Source organism: Neophocaena asiaeorientalis, unplaced genomic scaffold (assembly GCF_003031525.2).
Source record: "Neophocaena asiaeorientalis asiaeorientalis breed wild unplaced genomic scaffold, Neophocaena_asiaeorientalis_V1.1 scaffold174, whole genome shotgun sequence".
NCBI lineage: Eukaryota > Metazoa > Chordata > Mammalia > Artiodactyla > Phocoenidae > Neophocaena > Neophocaena asiaeorientalis.
The window spans coordinates 1,064,055-1,087,142 of record NW_020174922.1 but is presented as its reverse complement, the minus strand read 5'-3'; the positions used below and the strand labels follow the sequence as shown (position 1 = coordinate 1,087,142).

Here is a 23,088-nt window from a genome sequence, read left to right as displayed (position 1 = left end):
ATATAAAATACACACACACACACACACACACACACACACACACATATACATATATATTCTTTCTTATATTCGTTTCCATTATGGTTTATCCCAGAACATTGAATGTAGTTCCCTGTGCTATACAGTTGGACCTTGTTGTCTAAAAAGTTTTAAAGTAATAAATACCTGATGAAAGCAATCCTTTATTTAGAAATACTAATTCACTAAAATGTTAAAAAAAAAATGGAATTTTTTTCATTTTTCATTTTTAAGTAATCCCTAAATAGCATTGTCTATAAAAATATAAAATGCTAAATGGAAACATAACATAAAAGAAAATATGTTACACCTGTTCTTACCATTCAGGAGCAAGAAAATAGTCTGCCTCTGATTCCTAGAAAGAGAACATTTTTTCTAAAGCTAATCTATCAAGTATCCCAGCTTTCCCAAAATATGACATTTGCTCTATGCTTTTTGGTATATCACAAAACATATGATGTGAAGACTCTCATAAAACAAAGTGTAAAATTATATTCTCCTTATTTTTTCATAATCTAATCTTATTTATTTAATTCTGAGCATTTATGCACCAGGATTTAATATCCGAGTTCATAAAACATCGAGACACAAGGAAAGAAACTGCAAGTGGGTCTCACTTGATGTCTTATAAACTCAGATATTAAATCCAGCTGCTTGTATGTTCAGATTTGATTACATAAGTAGAGATGCTCTAAGATAGGATGAAAAGGAAAACCAAATCAAAAATCTAAAAAGCCCTGAATGGCAGGCACCATGACCAGAGTTACTGATGTCCTTTGTGTTTTGTCGTCTTCCCTGAATGTGAGTTAGGTCTCCACCACATATCTCAGTTCTGAGTTTTACAAATCATAATTTCATAAGAAGTTTGTTTGGGTCCCATGAAAAGTAGAATATCAAAGTGGAACTAGAGGTTCAGTTCACTCTCTGTTCTCATTCCTTTTACCCATTACCTCCAGTAATTAAAAAAATACAGAACACTGCATAAAATAATATAACAGGTAATTTTGTACCCACCACCCTAAATTAACAATGACGATTTAATCATTTATTGGATAGTTTTAAATATAACTAAAAGAGTAAGATGGAATTATATAGTCTTCTTTGTCCCCAACTTGGGCCCATGTTTCTGCTCCATCCCCCAAAGGCACCCAGTGTGGTGAGTTCGATGTATATGCCTTCTAATCAATTTTTGTTTGTATTTCATTTCACTTTTAACTTATTTTTAGGTACAAGCAGGTCATCAACACCAGCAATCTTTGCTTCTGATCCTGCAACCTGCCCCATCATCCCAGGCTGTGAAACAACAATTGAGATTTCCAAAGGGCGGACAGGACTGGGCCTGAGCATCGTTGGGGGGTCTGACACACTGCTGGTGAGGACACAGCCAGAGATGCTCCACATACACAGGCAGCCTCTTCAGTGAGCCCTGAGAGATCATTGTCAGGGAGATTTCCATCAGTTTTATGAAAGGAAATACAGAGGCTTAGAAAAATGTATCATTCATTGTTATTTTAATTTATAGGGCAGATACTCAGCTGTGTACTGGGATTTTTATTTTGAGTAAGCCAACACTGAATAATATTTCTTTATACTTGTGATTGTGACCTTTAGATTCAAAATACTTCTGTTAGTTTATTAGTTCTTGCCATATTTTAATTTTCTTTTTACTGACTGGATACTCTTGGGTTAGACCCATATTGAGAGAAATCTGAAAATTTGGATAATTTATAGATAAAAATTTCTAACCGTCAGAAATGCTTTTAAAATCCATTCATTTCTTTTGTAGATAGGAAAGATGATGAGGTGAGATATATCTATTATATATGCGTGTGTGGGTGATTTGTATATTTTATAATTTTTTTCTTTAAACTTCCCTATCATGTGAAAGAAATGTAAGCTTCTTTGAGCCTTCTGGCAAAAATTGTCTTCTTATGCTTTTCTTTCAATTTTGATATGTGACTCACATACGGATGCAGTGAGTGTATAACCCTTATCACTGTCTCTAAAAGTGAAGTGTGCTTTGACTCCATTTCTGCTCACCCTCCCTAGGGAGAATGGTATAAAGCATGGCTGTGTTTTGTTTGTGCCCTTAGGGTGCCATTATTATCCATGAAGTTTACGAAGAAGGAGCAGCATGTAAAGACGGAAGACTCTGGGCTGGAGATCAGATTTTAGAGGTACAGAATGCTGTGCATGTGACCTTTACAACTAACCAAGAAAAGGCTACTCTGGGGAGGATGGTCTTTGCTTATTTCTTTTTCCCTCCCTCCTTCCCTTCCTCTCCCCCCTCCCTCCCTTCTCCCTATCTTTTTTCCTTTTATTCAACTCACCTGGTTCCTCACCCTCTGCGTCCCATTTCTGTACAGGTGAATGGGATTGACTTGAGAAAGGCCACACATGATGAAGCAATAAATGTGCTGAGACAAACACCACAAAGGGTGCGCCTGACGCTCTACAGAGATGAGGCCCCGTACAAAGAGGAGGATGTGTACGACACCCTCACCATCGAGCTGCAGAAGAAGCCGGGCAAAGGCTTGGGGCTGAGTATTGTTGGTAAAAGGTATGACTGATCAGGGCAAATGCAATGACCTCTTGGAAATGATTGAATTTAAATTTCTTGGAAGAGTACTAGCAGCAGTAGAATCTTTCCCAACTGCTAGTGTTCTGTAGGTAGCTATTTCAGCCCATGCAGTAGTGGAACATCAGAAGACATTGGTGTTGAAATTTTTTAGTCAGTATTTTGGGGGTTTTGGAAGTACTAGACAAAAAGCCATTTGGTACTTTTGAGGACCTGCTGGGTGCCAGGAGATACATTAGGTTCTGGGGAACAGAGTTAAATAAGACATGGATCCTGGATCCACGGATCCAAAAACTGAGTTTGGTAAATGAGTATTAAATATATTCTTGCAACAAAGGAATCTGTTGATGAGAGATAGAAACGCATCGTGGGGGATCCATGGAAGCACAGGAGAAAGGGACCGGCTGCATGACCTTATTTAAGGGAAGTAGATTAGGAAAACCCCTTTATAAAGAGGTGCCAGAGATGAAGCCAAAAATGAGAGGTGAGAGTTGGTCTGACAAAAGTGGGCGAGGATATTCTAGGGAGAAGGATCAGTGTGAACAAGAGCACACCATCAGAAGGGAATAGAAAGTGTAAATTAAGAGGCCAGGGTAGTAGGTGGGTGAATATACATAAAGTAAGTACCTCATTTATTTAAATATGTATATATAGTTAATATTAAAAAGTATATAATCCAGTAAGTTCCAACACTTTTATTCTTAAGATAGGAAAGCAGAGTATCAGATGGTGAAAGGGCTTGTTTGAGGTCATGACCTTAGCAAGAGCAAGTGATACAAATCAACTTTTACTAAATGTTTCTACTAAGAGTTATCTTTGCATCTCAACAAGAAGTCCTTGAGTTATTTATACTTTTATGAAAGGAAGATTGAAATGAGTTGAATATTTGTTCATTTTGCATAAACCTATCTTGTATGAAAGTTAGACCTGTAATGATTTAAAAGAAGAGACATCACAGCAACGGTACTTAATTTTGAGGAACAAATGGTTTTAGTTTGAGATACATATCCGTTATTTATTTTCAGTAATGTTAATGACACTGGTGATAATAGCAACATACTTATGTAGGCACAGGTCAATATCCATTCAAGGCTTCGTTATGGTGTAGAAAGAACAATAGATTTAGCTCCCAGTGACTGACTCTCAAGTCCTGTTTTTGCCATTTAGTAACTGTGACTCATAAAATGAGTATAATAGCCACTTCTACTCACAGTGTAGAACTGTTGAATAAATATGCTTATGAAAGATATGTTCAATCTATGAAATATTGTAAAGACATAAGATACTGTTTATTACAAAAAATAATTCTCATAGTTGCACCAGTGTTGCTGAAAACAATAAAACTTTCAAAGTCATAAAAATAGAAGTACAATTTCCAGTTGTAAAATGTTAGCCTTTCATTAAATAAGCATTGCATTACAGCTGGGAAAAAATAATAATGTTGACATTCAAAATTTTACGTTTGCAGAAATGATACTGGAGTATTTGTGTCCGACATTGTGAAAGGAGGAATTGCAGATGCTGACGGAAGACTGATGCAGGGAGACCAGATACTAATGGTGAATGGAGAAGACGTCCGCCACGCCACCCAGGAAGCCGTGGCAGCTCTGCTGAAGGTAGAAATCCAGTGTCACAAATGCTCATGTGTAATAGTGTAAGAGAAGGAGGGGCGGCCACATTCAAACAAGTATTTATTTCATATGTTCTCTCAAATAAGACATGTTTATACATTAGACACCATATTTCAGTAATAAATCTCTAAAAAACTTACAATCAGCTGTTTATTATATTATTATATATTTATTCAGCAGTAGTAAGAATTATGAACTGAGTATCGGTGTTCTTAGTAAATCTTTTATCACAAAGTGATTACTGTGTGGCTCTTTTCTTGAAAGAAAAACACATATTCAGTCCACAAAGGAGAAAAAACGTCTTAACCTCAGTTCTCCCCTGCCCCCCCATATTTATATTTGGATTTATTCTTATGACCCCTAGCCTAAGGGAAGAATCTCCCTGGCACGGGTGTTCTTTGAAAAGGGACTCAGCAGAAAGGCGGAAGATCATAGGAGGCAAGAAGGGCACCTCTGGAAGTCATGCTTTCTGGACTGCCCTGTCCCAGCCCCTTCCTTAACCCCTTACTGGGCGCTAAATTGGAAATCTTTATATTTCCCCAGAGATGAAGAATGTGGAAGAAAGATTTTATCCTTTTTGCATGACAGAAGAGAATGTTTGGTTCACATCTTATTCTGATTCAAAACTATTGAACTATTTAAAGTTTGACATGTGAAATCATAGTTGGATGGGTCATCCTTATGAAATGAAGACAATGCAATGCAGATTTACCGGGCAGTACCTTCAACAGTTATTATTGTTGTTATTTCAATAATTATAAGGCCTCCATCCGAAGGTATCATTGCTAGTCTTAAGTACATTTTACATTGTGAAATCTCTTTCCTCCATGGAGTAAACTCTCCATGAAGAATCATTTTCTGATTGGAAAGGCAGATCCAGTCTCACTTTAAAAATGTAAAATATAGAATAGTCACTTAAAAATACAACTCGTGGAAGTTTAGACATATTTCTTATCAGGGAATATTCCAGTTTCCAGAGGGGATTTGTGTTCCTACAAGTAAATAAAGCAGTGTTTATCTCATTGTTTTCCTTTAGCTAACATGTGTTTTTATGACCTGAAGTGTAGTTCAGTGCTGATTAAAAATCGATCGCCATCAGTATCCATGTCATGTGGCACATGTTCAGTAACATGAGCACATAACTTCATGACAGTGTCTGACAGAAGGAGTAATGTCAGAGATCTCAGATGCTAGTGGGAACCTCTTCAGTGGCTAAGCTTAGCTTCATGGAGTGATTTTCAAGTGAGCATCTTGTTATAAACCTCTGTGGTTTGCATAGGATCTGGTATATACATACAAATTTAGTTATTAATAAAGCACACTTAAAGTCTATCATTTCTTCTTAGAGTTATCAATTTTCAAAAAATAATTAGAATTCTTTAAGGAGAAGTAGCTTCCTTTAGGAGATAAATTGACAATGATAGTTAACTCTGGAAGATAGATACCTCTCAAAGATAGAGAAGGAGACATCCATAAAATAACCTAAATAATTTTAGAACCAGTTAAATCACCATTTAAAAACCCAGTTTGGCAGTATATAATGAGAGCCTTAAATATTTATATAGCTTTGCTATTTGTACCTCCAGCTGCTGCTGCTTGTTGTTTTGACTTGTTATTTCTCCATTTAAACATCTTGCAGAATCCTCAATACACAAAAAACTTCACGTACATAAGGTTCTTTGCAGTGTTGTTTGTAATAATAGAAAACTGGAAGCAACACAATTGACGATACTGCTTTGTGCTCGACACTTTGATAAGAATTGTGCATGGATTATTTTATCACAACAACCTATAATGGTCTCTGTTTTTAAAATGCAGAGTAAAAAGACTTATCAAGGTAAACATCTGCTAAGTTCACACAGCTAGTAAATCACGTAGTCTGGATTTTAAACCAGTGTATCTGACTCCAAAATCCTGAGTTCTGAAACACCTCATTGTGCTACTTTCACATTAGACTGTATAGCATTTCTTGCATGCCTATGATTTATTCATAAAGGACCACAGGGAAATTGTCTTCAATTCTCGTTTTGTGTTTACAGCAATATGGCTTGTTTAAGTATTGTATATTATAATATATCTATTCAGGTACAGTGAGGCAGTAGGGAGCTTACCCAGTTATCTGAGTACCTCTGCTATTGAGGGCAAAACGAATTGTTGCGGTAGTGGTTATTTTATTGTTTTTGTTTTGTACTTTAAGATCTGAGTTACTTAGTTCTTTTGGCCTGTCTAAATTAGTGTGTTCCGTGAGATTATTGCTTGATTCTCCATTTCTCTTTGCCTTGACAGACATGCTCTCCATGTAGATCATGAGGCAGTAAGACAGACACTGGGTGTTGCTGCTGCTGCTTCTTGTTATAATTATTTTTTTTTTACTAGTTTTAATGTTTTAGAAAAGCCTTTTTCCACAAAGGATTGGAGGTATCCTTGCCCGTGGAAATTCCAAAAGGAAAATGCCTTTCAAAAACCCAGTTTTGAAGAGTAAAATGTAATTCTAAAGCTGACTGTAGCATTTTATTTAAACATTTCATCGAACAACTCCCCCCCCAGTGTTCCCTAGGCACAGTAACCTTGGAAGTCGGAAGAGTCAAAGCTGGCCCATTCCACTCGGAGAGGAGACCTTCTCAAAGCAGCCAGGTGGGTAGCTGTGGAATTCATCAGGGCAATGCAGTCCATAGGCCAAAAGGAACTCAAAGACGGCCCTGACCGTGAGTCTGTCCAGGGTCATGTACACAGGCCTGGCCCCCTGGCAGCTTGGCAGAGTGGCTGAGGTGCAGAGTTTGTGATAGGGAAGAACGAGAGATGGGAGTGGACAGGCAAGCAAGGTGGATGGAGCTCTTGAGTAGTTTGTGAGTCATTCTAAGGAACTTAATTCCAACCATTCTTCTTTTCTGACATGATTCTTTTTCCATAATCTCAAAAGTAAACCTAGTAATATATACATATAAAGTCTACAAAGACATATGTTTAAAGTATTTTTATAACAAACATTTATCAATCAGTATTGAACTGAAAAAATCCCATGTAGGTGAACTGTAGAAGCTCGCCACCACGTAAAAAATATGGTGTGAGATAGCTGGAGTCTCTTGGTAAGCCCCTCTCTTGTCTTGCCTTCTGATGACAGAAGCCCATTTTTATCAGCCTGTCCTTAAGGACCTCTTAGTCACCCTTGAATGATTACCATTCGTTTCCTGTCGACTGGCCCTAATTCTGCTGTTGTTGAAGTCCCCATCTATGTACAGCATTTGTTTAAATTTAGAGAAGATTAGCTTGGGTGAGATTATGAAAATCCACTAAAGTTTTAGGAAGGTTGGAATCAATTGCATCCGTTCTTTTGCCTTTAATTTATTTATGTCATTGGACAAATTCTTCCTAAAAAAGAAAAAAAAAAAGAGAAAACTCAGTGGAAACTCTCCATATTGATTGCCCTTCAAATTACCAAATGCCATTGTTGCTTAACAAGTATTTCTAAGTCCATTAAAAAAATTCTGAAATAAGTCATATTTAGCGGGTATTATTACTTCCCAAACTTTCTAAAACAACTGTTATGTATTTGTAGATGAGCGAAGGGAGCCTGTCATCGTTCACTTTTCCACTTGCGGGATCCAGTACATCTGAGTCACTGGAAAGCAGCTCAAAGAAGAATGCATGTAAGATTGGATTGAAATTTTAAGTGGTTTGAATTTTGGCCATCAACCGTGATTTTTTCCCCTGTTTTACTTTACCTCTGAAGCTCTCTTTCCTCTAAATCATCCCAAACCCTAGTATAGGTGCAAAAATTCAGAAGAGCATGAAGCAATGCCTGTAGTGGCATTTCCCATTTGATGTTTTCCCTACGAGGTATACTAAACATTAGAATCAGGATCCTGCAATTTTTTCTTGCAAAGCAGATTTTTGTATTTGATTTTTATTCCCTTTTTCTGTTTAATGTAACACCAATATATCAGAAGATCCCATTAAGTGAAGCTTTCTTTCTCCATGAAGATTGCAAGAAATTTGGTTGATAAAATTAATATGATCCTCCTGTGTTTTAATTACATGAAATCATGAGGCAGAGGGTTTTTTGGTTTGAAGCATTGGTTGAAAGTTGTTCAAATTGAAGAAACTAACCATATGGCAGTCTCTGTTTGCAATGTAACTAATATTCTAGAAATTTAGGCACTTAAGTCCATGGATTCTTTTTAATGCTTCCATGACTTTATTTCTCTCAGCTGTGCACATGTCTTTCTATCCAAAGCACATCCTGTCCTTAACTCATTCAAAGTGGATTATGGAGTTGTGTAAGCAATGCTTGAAATAAGAAGGAAGAAACAGGGTGGTGTGTGCGTTTTTCCAACTGGGAAGTCCCTCTGTAAGACAGATTTAATCATGTGTGCTAGTAACTTTGAAACCCCCTTTGCAAAAAAATTAGGGTACCTCACTTAGTCCCATCTAGCTGTAGACATCAACTGAAATTTAAACTAACATTAAAAATGCACTAATAACCATATTTTATCTTTTTCCTATTTACAGTGGCATCTGAAATACAGGGATTAAGAGCAGTTGAAATTAAAAAGGTAACTTGGGAGAGAGGAAACAATATAAACTCTGTTGACTCCAAAGGCATCTGCATATGTATTTTCCTGTTAGCTGCCTTACTATTTTATAGTACCATCTGATAAAATATGTATTATATGCAGTGGAAATAGCCCAATGCAGTCTTTGCTGAATTTCCTTGTTTGAAAAATCATTTTTGGTGTACTCTTTATTGCCACAAATGGTATCAACCCAGCCCCACGGAAAATAATGCCGGGTCTCTCTCACTTCTCATATTAGGATAAATTAGCCTTTGCCTTCAACAGAGATTTCCCATTCTCCTGAAACAGATTCCTCTGATAGCCACGCACAACAGAGAAAATAAAAGCAGATATAAGTGCTGAGCACACTTGTAGACACTTCATACCATCGTCATTTCATTTAATAGTCACTGCAGCCTTTTGTGAGAGGCACGGTAATCTCCATTTTGTCCGTGAAGATCTAGGGATTCATTGAAAGCAGTGGACTTGTTCCAGATCCCAGCGTTTGTAAGTGTGGGTTTCTGGCTTTGAACACGGGTCTCTCTGATTCCTTTTCACTTCATCAGCTTCCTTGATTTTCCTCATTCCCTGTAGCATGATTTTCATTTAGTTTTGATTTCTTTTACCTCCTGAACAGATGCTTATTTTTCTAAATCACATTAAGGACCTGTATCAAATAAAGTAATACAATTTTCTTGGGCATCATTTTCCACCCTCACATCTAGAAGATCAAAGTTAACTATAGAATATTGTGCCAAAGAGACCAAAATCCAATTAAAAATATCAGTTTGACCAAAACACTCTGTCTGTCCAATGGCAGGGACCCACTGACTCATTGGGGATCAGCATTGCTGGAGGAGTGGGCAGCCCGCTCGGTGATGTTCCTATATTTATTGCAATGATGCACCCGAATGGAGTTGCAGCTCAGACCCAGAAACTCAGAGTAAGTTTTACTGATAGCCCTGGTAGCCCTAGCAAATCTGTCAAAAGGTTTTATAAACCCTTTGACTCTGGCCAACTGTTGCAGGCAGTTTGAGATGTCTGTCAACTTTTAAATCCGCTTACCCAGCCACATCAGGGCTTGCTTTGGGTAAAAGATGAAGAAAATTAAAAGAGAGGAGAATTTGTTGTTGTATACAGATTTTCGAGTAAATGAAATGGGATGATTTATAGTTATTTCTTAATATTTTTTACTTGTTTGAAACCCTGTGGAAGAAGTTAAAATAAAACAGAAGGTATTCTCAGAAGGTATTGCCAGAATTAAGTGAAATTTTTTCTTTATGTGTTTTTTTGGTTTAAATGCTGGTTTAACTTTATTAAATTGAAAATTGTCATTTATGTTGCATTTGTTCATCAGTTTTGCAAAAGTTTAGTGTAAACATGACTTACAATGTGAAACTATACAAAGCTTGATTCAAAATTGAGGGATTTTGCATATGTAGAGCACTATGATAGAATTTATGCTAACTGCCCAGTTCTGAAATCATGTGAATATTCCATTAATGTAACTCAATCTCTATAAAGTAAAATCTATATGGCCTCATGCCTTAAAAATGGTATCACACCATAATCACTATTTAAATACTGTCTAAATCGGTAATGGTTCTATTTCCCTTTGCTATGTAAATTTATGACTGGCACTTAAAAACAGATTGTACGTGTAGCACAGGGGTCAGAAAACTTTTCTGTAAAGGACGAGATGAATATTTTAGGCTTTGCAGGACATACATGTGTGTCCCTGTTGCAAGTATTCATCTCTGCCTTGTGAAAGCAGCCAAATGATCATGTCTGTCCTCCAACCAGATTTTATTAACCAAAATAAACAGTGGGCCAGTCTTGGCCTGTCAGCCGTAGTTTGCCAACTCTTGACTTAGAGTCACAGCTAATGTGTATAATAATAATATCCAGAGAGATTCTGGTTCCCAAAAGATAGCAGATATGGTATTCTTTTAATAGGAAGTAATGTCTTAACCAGGAGAAACAAAGAAAAGGGAAGCGTGATTCCCTGCCCATTGCACCAAAGATGATAGAACTCAGCCATTACTTGCAGCTTCTCTTTGTGGTCGCTGCTGCTTGGAATTGGACGTTTCCTTGGTTCTATTTCTATTGCTGATTAGTAGTATATATGTGGTGTGGAAGGTAGGGAAGGAAATCATCCCACTCTCCATGGCTGTTGTAGCAGATGGCTATTTCTCTCCCTCGCAGGTTGGGGATAGGATTGTCACTATCTGTGGCACATCCACTGAGGGGATGACTCACACCCAGGCAGTTAACTTTCTGAAAAATGCCTCTGGCTCCATTGAAATGCAGGTAAGATTTTTATCCCAACTCTTCTAATATGGGTAGCTTGAGGACACATGAGATTTAATGTTAAAGCTATAAAATGATTAAATCTCCTATTATTGTACTTAGTGTTTCCCTTGAACATAAATGATTACTTTGAGAATTCCAAGGAGGTACATAGGAAACACATTCTGTCACATTTTATCCTGATGCATTTATCATTTCATACTTTACATCTTAGGGGGAAAATTCATGGTCTTGGCAGGAAATGATTAATTGCTGAAATTTTAAGTGGTGTGATTGAGTGACTTACATTCTAAAGATCTTTGGAAAACAATTGCATGTGAAACCATGTTTGAAAAGCATCAAAGAACTTAGTAGAATTGAATTAGTAGCATATTCTTAGTGTCAGTTGAAGAGGCCTCTGGACCTTAGAAATTCCTGAATTTATGTTAACAGAAATGATTAAGTGGATGATAAAATACACATTTTATTCCCAGTGCTCTTTTTGAAGAAAAATTACGATGTCTTCCTAGCCACATGAGCGTGTGTTTTTTCTCTTTATATTTCTCCTGTGTACAGGTGGTTGCTGGAGGAGATGTGAGTGTGGTCACAGGTCATCAGCAGGAGCCTGCCAGTTCTAGTCTTTCTTTCACTGGGCTGACGTCAAGCAGTATATTTCACGATGATTTAGGGTGAGCTCATATACTATGGTTTGTATGTCCCTGTTACTCATGTAAAGGTGAAATGATGGAAGATGAGGTGTAAAATATGGAAACCGTGTGTTTCTAAACTCTTTGATTATGGAATGGTAGGTAGGTAGGTAGACAAGCAGATATGCATGCATGCTACTACTCTTCCCACATTTCATCTCTGAGGTTTTGTTTTTTGTGTTTTTGCGGTACGTGGGCCTCTCACTGTTGTGGCCTCTCCCGTTGCGGAGCACAGGCTCCAGACGCGCAGGCTCAGTGGCCATGGCTCACGGGCCCAGCCGCTCCACGGCATGTGGGATCTTCCCGGACCGGGGCACGAACCCGTGTCCCCTGCATCAGCAGGCGGACTCTCAACCACTGCGCCACCAGGGAAGCCCCATCTCTTAGTTTTTTGAGGGAACATTTTAGTCTTGGGGGTCAATCTATCCTTTTAAAAATTCCAACATTGCCTAATCATTTAATGAATCATACTTGTGATTAAAAAAAAAAATTCACAGTTACCCAAAAATTGAGTACACAAGAATTAGAATATAGAGAGAGGAGCATGTTGGAATTTTTACATAATTTGATGCAGCTTTTATATTTCTTATCATCTATTTTTGTCTCTGAGCTTGGGTATACTGATGTTTATGACTTATTCCATCATAGTCTTTGGCAGTTTAGCCTCTCACTTTAAATAAACTGGAAAAGGAAGGAGCTGCTTTATACAATGAGAGCTTGCCATGAATATGTTAGGTTAAGGGTAGTATACATGAGTAAGAGAATAGGGTGTTAAGTAGTATTTCATTAGATTATGTAAATTTAAGATACATAGCACAGCACACACTGACAATTTAAGCATCCCCAAAATACCCGTGATGTACTCACTGTCGGTAACACAGAGAGTTATACTAGCTTTAGGTGGATGTCAGCTAACCCATAACGTACAGATTCATGGAGATACATATATATATGCCATATATATATATTTTTTTTAAAAGTCTTAAGACTCTTTTTTTTCTCCCCTTTACTGTAGTCCTCCTCAGTGTAAGTCTATTGCACTAGACCGAGGACCAGATGGCTTGGGCTTCAGTATAGTAGGAGGATATGGCAGCCCTCACGGAGATTTACCCATTTATGTTAAAACAGTGTTTGCGAAGGTAAGCTTGCAAATTTTAACCACCCTCTTCCCCCCTAAGCATTCATTAATGGTGGTCAGCAGCGGGCTTATTAGTTTATGGCTTGAGGTAACGCCCAATGATTAACAGTTGATTATTTTCTTTTGGAAATCCCTACAGGAATAGGTCATTAGATATGTTTGCCCAGTTTGAGGTTTAGTTATGTTTAAAGGAAAATAGGCTCAAATTGAAGTTCCATGGGTACTCTCGACAATATACATAAAACTATTAATGAATGTTAGTTAGACAGTCAGGCCTGATTGTTTTCCTTTGGAAGCAAGTTGTATGCGATTGAACGTCTTTTGCAAATAGGACATTTTAATAAATATGTGTATGCTAAAGAGACCTGACTTTTTTTTCTTTGCCTTTTTTGTTGTGAAATATAAAGCAGGCACAGAAAAGTACATAAAATACATAAGGAGAATAACTAGTTAGTAGGGCATTTATTTTGCAAGTTTCATTTCATTGAATGGAATAGAAAAATAACTACTAAAAATATTAAGGAGTATCCAGCAGCTCTATCACCTACCACAGATCAGCTATTTGCATTCAAGGGATTCAATAAAGAAAAGAAAACTGTTGGTATATAGTTATAATCATATAGCATCCTCTTCTTTGGTAAGAATATTTAGAATACAAATAAAGTTATTAACAACATTGGTGAAGCTATTAAAATAACTTAAACCGATATAATTATTGTTAATTTTTTGTTAAGACAATTTTTAGGAATGACAAAATTTCCTACAGGAGAAAATTCAGATTCTCAAAATTTTATAGCACAGAGGAAACAAAATTATGTTAAACCCATTAAAAGATTTGGTACAGGGGCTTTAGATTAGTATTATAGTCCTTTAAAGTGCTTACTTAGGGAGGTTTCATTCTATTATTTTGAAAAAAAAATTATTTTTCACCAATTTAAAGTGCTGTATCTATAGCTATAGCTATCTCTCTAGCTATAGGCTTAATTTATGAGATTTTTTAAAAGCCATTGGTATGTCCAAAAATACAAACAGCATTTGCCAGTAAATAGAAGAGTCATGCAGTCCTTTTTCTCAGCCTCGGAACAATTTATTTAAGGCATGCTAGTTAGAACATATTTTAAGAATTTCATCATTATGGATTCCTCATTAACTTTTCCATATTTTTAATCTTATATTTAATTGCATAATTGCCTACTATACTTATGCCTAAGATGAGGTTCTTTTCCAAACAGCAGTGTCTGTGTTTAGTCTTAATCATTTAGGGTCCATAAGGAATATGAAGACTGTCCACCCTTGGGAAGTAAAGAATCAAGCAGCTTAAGCCACCTTTTGAAAGACAAAGGAAGAATTAGAATTAGAGTTAGCACGACTTGTGCCTCCTGTCCTTGTCAGCATACATGTGGGCTTTTGTGCTTCTGCAAACCTTTGGGTTTGGTGGCCCTCATGCCCTTGTCCTATAAAACTGCTTTTGTCCTGTAAAACTGCTAATCCTTTGTTTTCTTTCTGTAGGTCTTCTTTATAGGATAAAAAATCTTGGATTCTATGAAATCATTCCTACTAAGCATATTCCCAAATATTCTTTATTAATTTGAGTTCCTACCACCTGCTGTGCTGAACAGCCAAAAAGCCATCCAACTAATCTATTGACTGCTAAATTCTCTCTCAAATTGGAATCTCAGTGCTGAAGCCATTTAGGAGAAAGGCTTCCTTTGTGTCTGTTCATCATTGCTTAATGGCTTTGGAGCACCTGTGGAGCGCTGAGAGCACTGTGTGTGTACATGCAGAGCAATTCACATTCTTGTTTGGATCTTTTTCTGTTGTGTAACTGCAAGGCAGCATTTTTTGAGAAGTAAACAAGCCACTTTATAATTGCAGGGAGCAGCCTCTGAAGATGGGCGTCTAAAGAGGGGTGATCAGATCATTGCTGTCAACGGGCAGAGTCTAGAAGGGGTAACACATGAAGAAGCCGTTTCCATCCTTAAGCGGACAAAAGGCACCGTCACTTTGATGGTTCTCTCCTGAATTAGCTACCAGAATTGAGCCAACTCAACTTCTCACTTACATCCCATGCTACAAAGAGAGTGGAACTGGTCCTGTGCACTCCTCCTGGGCTGTGTTCATCTGGCTCTTCAAAACTGTAGGAAAAAATCGCATGTAAATTTGTTTTTCTCATATGGAAATGATTTTCTTACAACCTAGCATCACTTTCCCTTTCTCTTTACATTTTGTGATGGAAACTCAAAGAGAAAGGCTCTTTGCATAGATAAATCCAGTCTTTCTTCCTGAAGATATATGACATTTTATAATCATGTGGGCAGAAATTAATATGGGCTCAACTGGTTAGTAGAAAAAGAAAAAAAAATCATTCAAAAGCTAACCAAGGGGAAATGGTCTCATGAAATTAAGGTGAAAATTGAAAATATAAAATAAAGAAGAAAATCTCAAGTTTTATAAAAATGCGTTCTGTTAATCCACCTTCTCTCCCCACTTCTAACTAAAAAAGAAAAGAAAAAAGTTGTACTGAAGATGTTTAAAAATACTTTCAGTATTTAAAAATGTTGACTATTATTAAAACATTGCAACTCCCAGCTCTAATACGCACATATATAGTTTTCTCCTAAAATGGGCTTCAAGATTGGGTAAATAACAACAGGAAGCAATGTTCCTAAGTTTGTAAAGAAACCACTTATTGCACATCTTGCTGTTCGTTTTCATTTTTGACCTATTATACACTATTTTCACATTTCTATAGGTGAAATGATGATGCTGCCCTGTATTGACTGCAGTTTCTCTAGAAAGCAGCCTTGCTAACCATGCAGGAGCATAGGAGGCTCTCCGAATTGTTAGTGATGGTTTTAAGGGATGCAGCACTGAAACTGTGTCAGTGTGCTGTGCAGTTGGTTTTCAATTAGTATTAATCTTAATGACAGAGAAAAAGCAATGTGTTAGTAATTATTTTGGTTGTATGCCATTAGTAAATTGATAGAAAAATTAAGGGGATTAACATAAGTTCATTTCATTGCCTTATATTAACATCTTATAATACAATAGTTTAAGACTAAGGGAAACAGATGGAGCTGTTTATTGAGACAACTGGTGAGGAATTATCATGTGTTCATTCCCATTTTAGAGCGTGAAACTCCTACAGTAGAATATGTAAAGTCACTTTAAATATTATCTATATTTGTAACAAAAGTAGTGTACAGATATTTTATTACAGCGCTTTTGTGTAAATGCGGAATTGAAGTGAATAAATAAGAAGTTTCATGGTGCACAAAAAAAAGCAGGCATTTTTATTTTGTTCTTTTTACTGGGGAAAAGCTTTATTATACTGTTCAAGATTTACAATTTAAAATTGGCTTTTATCGTGTCTAACTGAACATATGGTGTCCATAGTTTTACAGTTAGAGAAACTCTGGACAACAACATTATGAAAAGCTCAAAGCTTTTTATGCCCAGAATTTTTACTAATGCTAAAAATGCACAGACTCCTCATGGAGCAGAGGAAGATAAACAGCATTAAAAAAAGAGAGGTGTTGTGCCTGTATGTGCTTTTCTGAAACGCTACGAGTGATGCAGTATTACAAGTTGTTCTTTAGAGTAGTCAAGAGTTAAAGCATGTTCAGGTAGAAGAACTCATAATGAAAATTATTTGTAATAATGAACATGAAAAATCTGATTTGAACACTGAGCAAGGAATTGAGGAACCTTTGTTCTGCCAGTTTATCCCCTAATTAGCTAATGAACATATGCATTCCCTCTGATTTATCTCATCTGTAAAATGATAGGTGATTTTATCTCAAAGCTTATATCAAGTTCTAAAATGTAAAAATTCTGTGATTCTTAGATATACGAAACGAATGACACAACTACACGTTGCATCAATTCGGAAGCTATTCTCCCCAACCAGCTATTGTAAACTGAGGTACTTGAGGTAACAAAACTCATTTTGCTATCCCAGTGACACGTCTAACCTCTTACTCACCAATTAATGGCCCTCTGTCATGAAGGCATGTCAAGATCCTCTCAATGGTTGGCTGCTGGAAGCTGAGCCACCCACTTTTATGTTTTAACCAGCAAAGATCTTATGGAGGCCACTCTGTGGCACACCCTAGGAAGGCCAGTTAACCAACCATATTGAAGTTTGACTAAATGTGTGAAGGCACTCCAGTGAGAGCACCCAGCTGGGTATCTGTACTAGCCTGTAGAGCATTGCCCCCAAGTTCATGTCTACTAAGAACCTCAGAATGTGACCTTATTTGGAAATAGGGTCTTTGTGGATGTAATCAGTTCGGTTAAAATGACGTCATGCTGGATTACAGTGGACCCTAAATCCTTAAGAGAAGGCTATGTAGAGACACAGAGACAGAAGAAGAAGGCTGTGTAAAGATGGGGACCAAACAAACAAAAAACAAAACAGAGTACCTGGAACCACCAGAAGCTGAAGAGATGAGGAAGGTTTTTTCTCTGGAGTCTTCAGAGATAACTTGTCCCTGCTGACCCCTTGATTTCAGATATCTGGCCTCCAAGACTGTGAGAATAAATTTCTGTTGTTGTAAACCACCTTGTTTGTGGAACTTTGCTACGGAAGCCCTAGGACACACCAGTATAGTATCTTGGATGTTTTTATATCCTTAGCTACTATCACTGTGCCTGGCAAATAGGAGGGGCTCTATACATTTTTGTTCAGCATGTAAATGATTGAATTATATATAGGTCGTGATTAATTTCATGGTCTTACCTTGTTTTAGTTAAGCTAGCTGCAGCCTTCATACTGAATGCAAAACAGGAAGCAGTGGGAATGCCACTTAAGAACGTAAAACGCTGGGGATAAGCTCCCCTCCTGAACTGCTACTAACTAACAAAGTCAAAGCATGTAGAAGTGAAGAAAGAGAGGGAAGGAATGAAGGAAAGAAGGAAAAGAAGATTGAGAGGGAAAGAATATCGATGCATCAACATTAGAGAGAGTGACAAAGGCTTATGCTTCCTATGTTATTCTTTCTTGGAAATGTAAGATTTCTCCGTGGAGAAGGAAGAAAGTGATCAAAGAGTTTGAAGACTTGAACGTTATAGTGTTAATTCCATGTGCAACTCAAGACCATGTACAACTCAAGATTGTGGCTTGCCCATAATAGGTTCAGAATATTTGTTTTTGTGATTAAATTACATTGGTGAGTATTGCATATTTCTGGTGTTCTTTGTGACCCCTCCAAAATGATGATGATGGTGATGATGATGATGTATTTGATTTCAACACCTACTGATTTATAGCAGCAGATGTAGCAATGCGGTGTGGCAAGTCAGTAGAGCCCGTACGTCAGAACAGTGATGGAACTGGAAGCATGAAAGATTAAAATTCATGAAAGACAAGAAAAAGGAGCTTTTTTTTTCCATTTTAAGAATCTTGATAAAGCTGATTTTGATAGATTCGAAGAAGCAAAGTAAGCTCTTCCCTGCTCTGACGTATACCATGCCAAGCTGTCTTAGTCCTGGTCATCTAGCTTATTGTCTGAGAATGCCAGAGATTTAGTGCCTGTCTTCAGATCTCCATCACGGTGAGTGGAGAAGTTGAAAAGATGCCTGCAGGGAGACAAGAATGAGTATGCTTTCTTGGGTCTAGGTGTGGGAATGTCAAAACTATCATCACCTGCTTTCAGCAGCCCTGGTGTGTTGTTTCATGTCAGTGACAAGTATTCTGGAATGCATTTGATTTGTGCAAAGATGTTCCTCAACTTTGTCTACGAGGAATTAATGTTTGACTTTGACCTTTCCTAAAGGGAGCTATTTGTAAGGTGGGATTGGCCTCTGTTACCTCAGGAGGAAAAAAACATGTTGGTGACAAGAACATTTCTAAATGAAGAGCTTGGAAACTAGGTAAAGCAAATATGGTTACTTTGATTTTTGACACTGCAGCTTCTTTTTTCCTTCAAAATACAGGTACTCCATTTTATGTGAATTAGAAAAAAATTGTATAATTTGTCTAGGAATTTTATTTATCATTCAGGTACTGAAAGTTCAATTGTAGGTCCTTCCAAGGAATTCTGTTAAGACAGAGGCAAATCTGTGGTAATGATCTCAGAATTCTCTCGCTGAAAATGTTTCTTGAAGTTTCAAAAGGTACTGCCATCAAAGAAAAACTGCTTTAGGCAGCTTCTAAGAGGGAGATTTAACTTATTCATTTAATACTGGACATTTTTCAGAAGGTCGTGTCATTCACTGATTCTTTGTGATCCTTTCTCCCTCCTTCCCCCATTCTCCTCCTCACATGTGGATTTTCAGAAATAAACAATTATCCTTGGAAAACCTACTTTTCCTCTTCTTTTCTTATTGATGTATTAGAAGTTGTGATTTTTTCACCTGAGTCTACCTTGAGTTATTTGGCATTCAAGGTTCTACTCTCTGAATTTCATTTACCTAAAGGTTCTTTATTCCATTCAGTAAAACTTACAGGTTTACCTTGCTTTGGGAAATTAACTGAGATAACTGTATTTAAAGCATTAATACCATGCACATGATAAGCTATCAAGAAATGGTAAGAGTTATTGTAGTATTATATCCTGGAAGACATAGAGTAATGTAAATTCAGTAGCTTTCTTTAAATAGACTTCCATTTTCATTTTTGTATTACCATGTCTTTTTCTTCTGAAGTTGGATGCAAATCAACTTATACCAAAATTTCAGTTGTTCTGCATACAATCTTCATGCTGTTTCCCATATCCTCATATAACTCTACTATTAATTACTAAATATCTTTAGACTCCGTTTAACTTAAATGTGCTTTAAAAAGGAGTTATATCTCACTACTTCAAGTGGAAAACCAATATAATTTGCCATAAATTTAGGGTAATTATGAGCAAAAGTGATGTTGTTGAATTCTATCAAAATACAGTTGCCTACCAAGGATCAGAACTTGAGGTCTGCTCTCTCTGTCAGAAAGGGAGAGTTGCAAATACTACAATGGCGATAATGACGCAATAGAGACTCTCCTGGACTTAAAGGAACTGAAAGAAAATACCTTTTTCATGATATGATTTAGTATTTTCTAGTGCCTTATCGGTGAGCCCTACAAGAATGATCTCACAATATACTCTCTCTTTGGAAGAAACTATTATACCAAAATCGGAAAGGTTTTGTTTGTAGACTCCTGTTTTTAAAAAGTAAAAGCAAGCCAGTTAATTCCTGTTTTAAGAGTATTCTGAGCTAATGAGGTTATTTAAGATTTTGTTTATAAGACTTTCACTAAAATCAGAATTGGGTCATCACCTCTAATGCTTTAGTTTTGGCAATCTGAGTTTGAAATAAAGGACAAATGACATAAATTAATGGAGTAAAATTAATGTTGTGGTAATATTAAATAAAGCTAATGTCTCCTGCACCTGGAGGGTGATGCAGATGGCAGGCATACGTAATTATGCACCCTGCTGCCTTTAAGTGTACTGATAAAAATCTCTCAACTGAGTATAAAATATGTTCATTCACTGGCTGCAGACACATTTGAGAAAGGCAACACAATACATAAGAAACATAGCCTAACATACTTATTTTTTGAGGTAAACATGCAATTCTGTAAGTTAAATGATTAACTATTTACCTGATTTTTAAAATAAGTCATTATTAGAGTCATGGTCTTTGTCCGTTCTGTAAATATTAAAATATGTGTCAGTTCCATTTAGGAAAAGATTTTTCTCAAGCCAGCAAGGGAGTATTTTAAGTTTACATTTTTACTTACTATGCATTAGTTAAGAAGAGAAATTTACTAATGGAATCCTAAATAAGTTGATTTGACTTCTTACTGTAGGTACAAATTAGATTGGCCAGTTATCACTCAGATATTTATCAACTTGTTCAATTCTTTAAGAAGTAGCTGCTCTGTAGCATTGACATATGTACACTACCAAATGTAAAATAGCTAGTGGGAAGCAGCCGCATAGCACGGGGAGATCAGCTCAGTGCTTTGTGACCACCTAGAGGGGTGGGATAGGGAGGGTGGGAGGGAGAGGCAAGAGGGAGGGGATATGGGGATATTTGTATACATACAGCTGATTCACTTTGTTATAAAGCAGAAGCTAACAAAACATTGTAAAGCAGTTACACTCCAATAAAGATGTTAGAATGTTAACATGTGAAAAATCCTAAAAAAAAAAAAAGTTACATGCACCCCAGTGTTCAAAAAAAAAAAGAAGCTACTCTAGAAAAGATGTCAGTATAATAATTATGCATATAGATAATATATTTTACTACAGCTATTTCAGAGATGTCACTGAACTTTGTAAAACGTACTATGTATTTTCTTCATTTAAGGAATGTGAATTCTCATAACTTCATCTTGTTGCAGTTGGATACCTATGCAGTTAAAAGTACAACCAGCAACTTCCAGTTTTAGCTTCAGAATGATTTTAAAAATGCTTTTATGATATTTGTTATACACACCCATTATTTTTCTTATAATTAGGTATATATTTATAGCTTACATTTTAAAAATAAAAAGGACAAGTAAAATATTCTTTTTCAGGTACAGTTTTCATCAAAATAGGAGATCTGGTGCCAGGTGTTCATTTTATGATGGAGGATGCTGGCTCACTTTAAAGAAAAAAAATTTAAGGCTAGGAAGCATATGATTTTTTTCATCTTTTACTCTTTAATCTTAGGGTTAATAAATAAAGGAATTATACATTTTAAAATATACATTTATAATTTTTCTTGCCATTTGGATAACTAAAACTATGGGAATTACGTTCAACCCATTCATCTGCATTTATTTGTAAGTACCTGACTATTAGTTCTTCTATTCAGTAGTTGAGTTTTTGTTTTTTTTTCTAAAGCTTTTCCTTTCTGTACGTTACAGGTATTCATGTAATGAAGTCATCAGTGTCTCAATACCTACTTTGACTGCCTTGAATGAATGTAAGTCAGAGCTGATAAATGTCTTAACACTGAAGGAGCTCTAGATTTCTCTGAAATGCAGTGTAAAGAGCATGGGCCTCTGGGTCTCAAGGCCCTGGGTTCGTATCCTGGCTTGGTCCCTGACTGAAAGGCAGCTGATCTCTCTGAGCCTCTGCCTCCTTAACTGTAAAAAAGGAATAATAGCATCTTCCTCACAGCTCTTTTAGTGTCGAAAGAGATGAAGTGTCTGCGTGTGGTGGCCCTTGGTAAATGATAGAAATATTGTTAATATTTCTAAAATCAATGTAACTTCAGGGCTGCAATGATATCTCTAGTGGAATCGTGGGGGACATCTGGAGCAGAGTGTGCTGTCACTACTGTTAATTTATATACCAACTTTAAACAAACTTGGGAAGTGTCCTCTTAGTTTCTCATTCTAGAAACATCCTCATAATTTCTGCTAGAATGGAAAGCAAAATCAAAAATGATTCCAGGAAAACTGAGAATGGCATAGTCTCATTGGTTGGTGAAGCAAATGTGTCACTCCTTAATATTTTAAATAAGATATTTTGGGGATGGGAGTTATTTAAACCGAGTGAGAGGTTTTATCATCAATCTGAGCCCCGTTGCTTGCATAATAAGCCAAGTTTCTCGTTTTTTTTTTTGTTTGTTTGTTTTGAAAAGTAAATGGGAAGTTGTACAATATCCATCACTCTATAATCTCTCCTCCTCAGTCCTCTATGTTCAGTTAATTAGGATAAATAAATTTTATTTTCATCTTCCTTTTTAGGTACAGTCTCTTTTCAGAAGGGAGGGAATGAAGAAATGAGCTTGGTAGACTAAACAGTCTTCTAGAAGGAAGCTGGTGAGATCAGACTCTGTCAGATCCTCCTTTGTTCCACATTAGGTATTATTTCTCAAGTGATTCATACTAAATAAGTTGGGGAAATGTAAGGTGGAAATTGTATGCACTACTAGTAGTTATATTTTTGTGTTTTTTTCCCCCTAAGGATTTAAAGAAAGGGAATTAGCTTTTAAAGAGGACTTCTCCCAACTGATAATCACGTTTGACTATAAAATAAGCTTCAAGTTCTTTGAAGACCTGGCTCTGACAGTTCATACTGTTAAAGATTTAGGTGAGGGTTGAGCGAATGGAAGCTTCTATATGGGATCCTGCAGCACGCTTTTCTTTGGGTACAGTGAAGGGTGATGTTTTTCTGTACTGGAGAGCAGATGACTAGTACATGTAAGCCTAATTTCTAGGTTTGGACATTGGGTGAAGTAAACTTAC

The 23,088-nt window shown here is 36.7% G+C and overlaps 1 protein-coding gene across 4 annotated transcripts in view; it reads left to right on the top strand.

Moving 5' to 3' along the window:
* MPDZ (multiple PDZ domain crumbs cell polarity complex component) overlaps positions 1 to 16,270 on the top strand; it is a 131,484-nt gene extending 115,214 nt beyond the window's left edge. For 3 of the 4 annotated variants that reach the window (XM_024760482.1, XM_024760481.1, XM_024760480.1), the window contains 12 exons: positions 1,245 to 1,390; positions 2,112 to 2,195; positions 2,385 to 2,578; positions 4,065 to 4,212; positions 6,775 to 6,861; positions 7,784 to 7,874; positions 8,737 to 8,780; positions 9,601 to 9,723; positions 10,986 to 11,090; positions 11,646 to 11,758; positions 12,792 to 12,915; positions 14,790 to 16,197. In XM_024760482.1, coding sequence (XP_024616250.1) covers positions 1,245 to 1,390; positions 2,112 to 2,195; positions 2,385 to 2,578; positions 4,065 to 4,212; positions 6,775 to 6,861; positions 7,784 to 7,874; positions 8,737 to 8,780; positions 9,601 to 9,723; positions 10,986 to 11,090; positions 11,646 to 11,758; positions 12,792 to 12,915; positions 14,790 to 14,936 — 1,406 coding nt within the window. In that variant the 3' untranslated portion in view covers positions 14,937 to 16,197. Of the gene's footprint in view, positions 1 to 1,244; positions 1,391 to 2,111; positions 2,196 to 2,384; positions 2,579 to 4,064; positions 4,213 to 6,774; positions 6,862 to 7,783; positions 7,875 to 8,736; positions 8,781 to 9,600; positions 9,724 to 10,985; positions 11,091 to 11,645; positions 11,759 to 12,791; positions 12,916 to 14,789 lie in introns of all 4 variants that reach the window. The other variant, XM_024760483.1, reaches the window with a different exon arrangement.
* Positions 16,271 to 23,088: the final 6,818 nt, after the last annotated feature.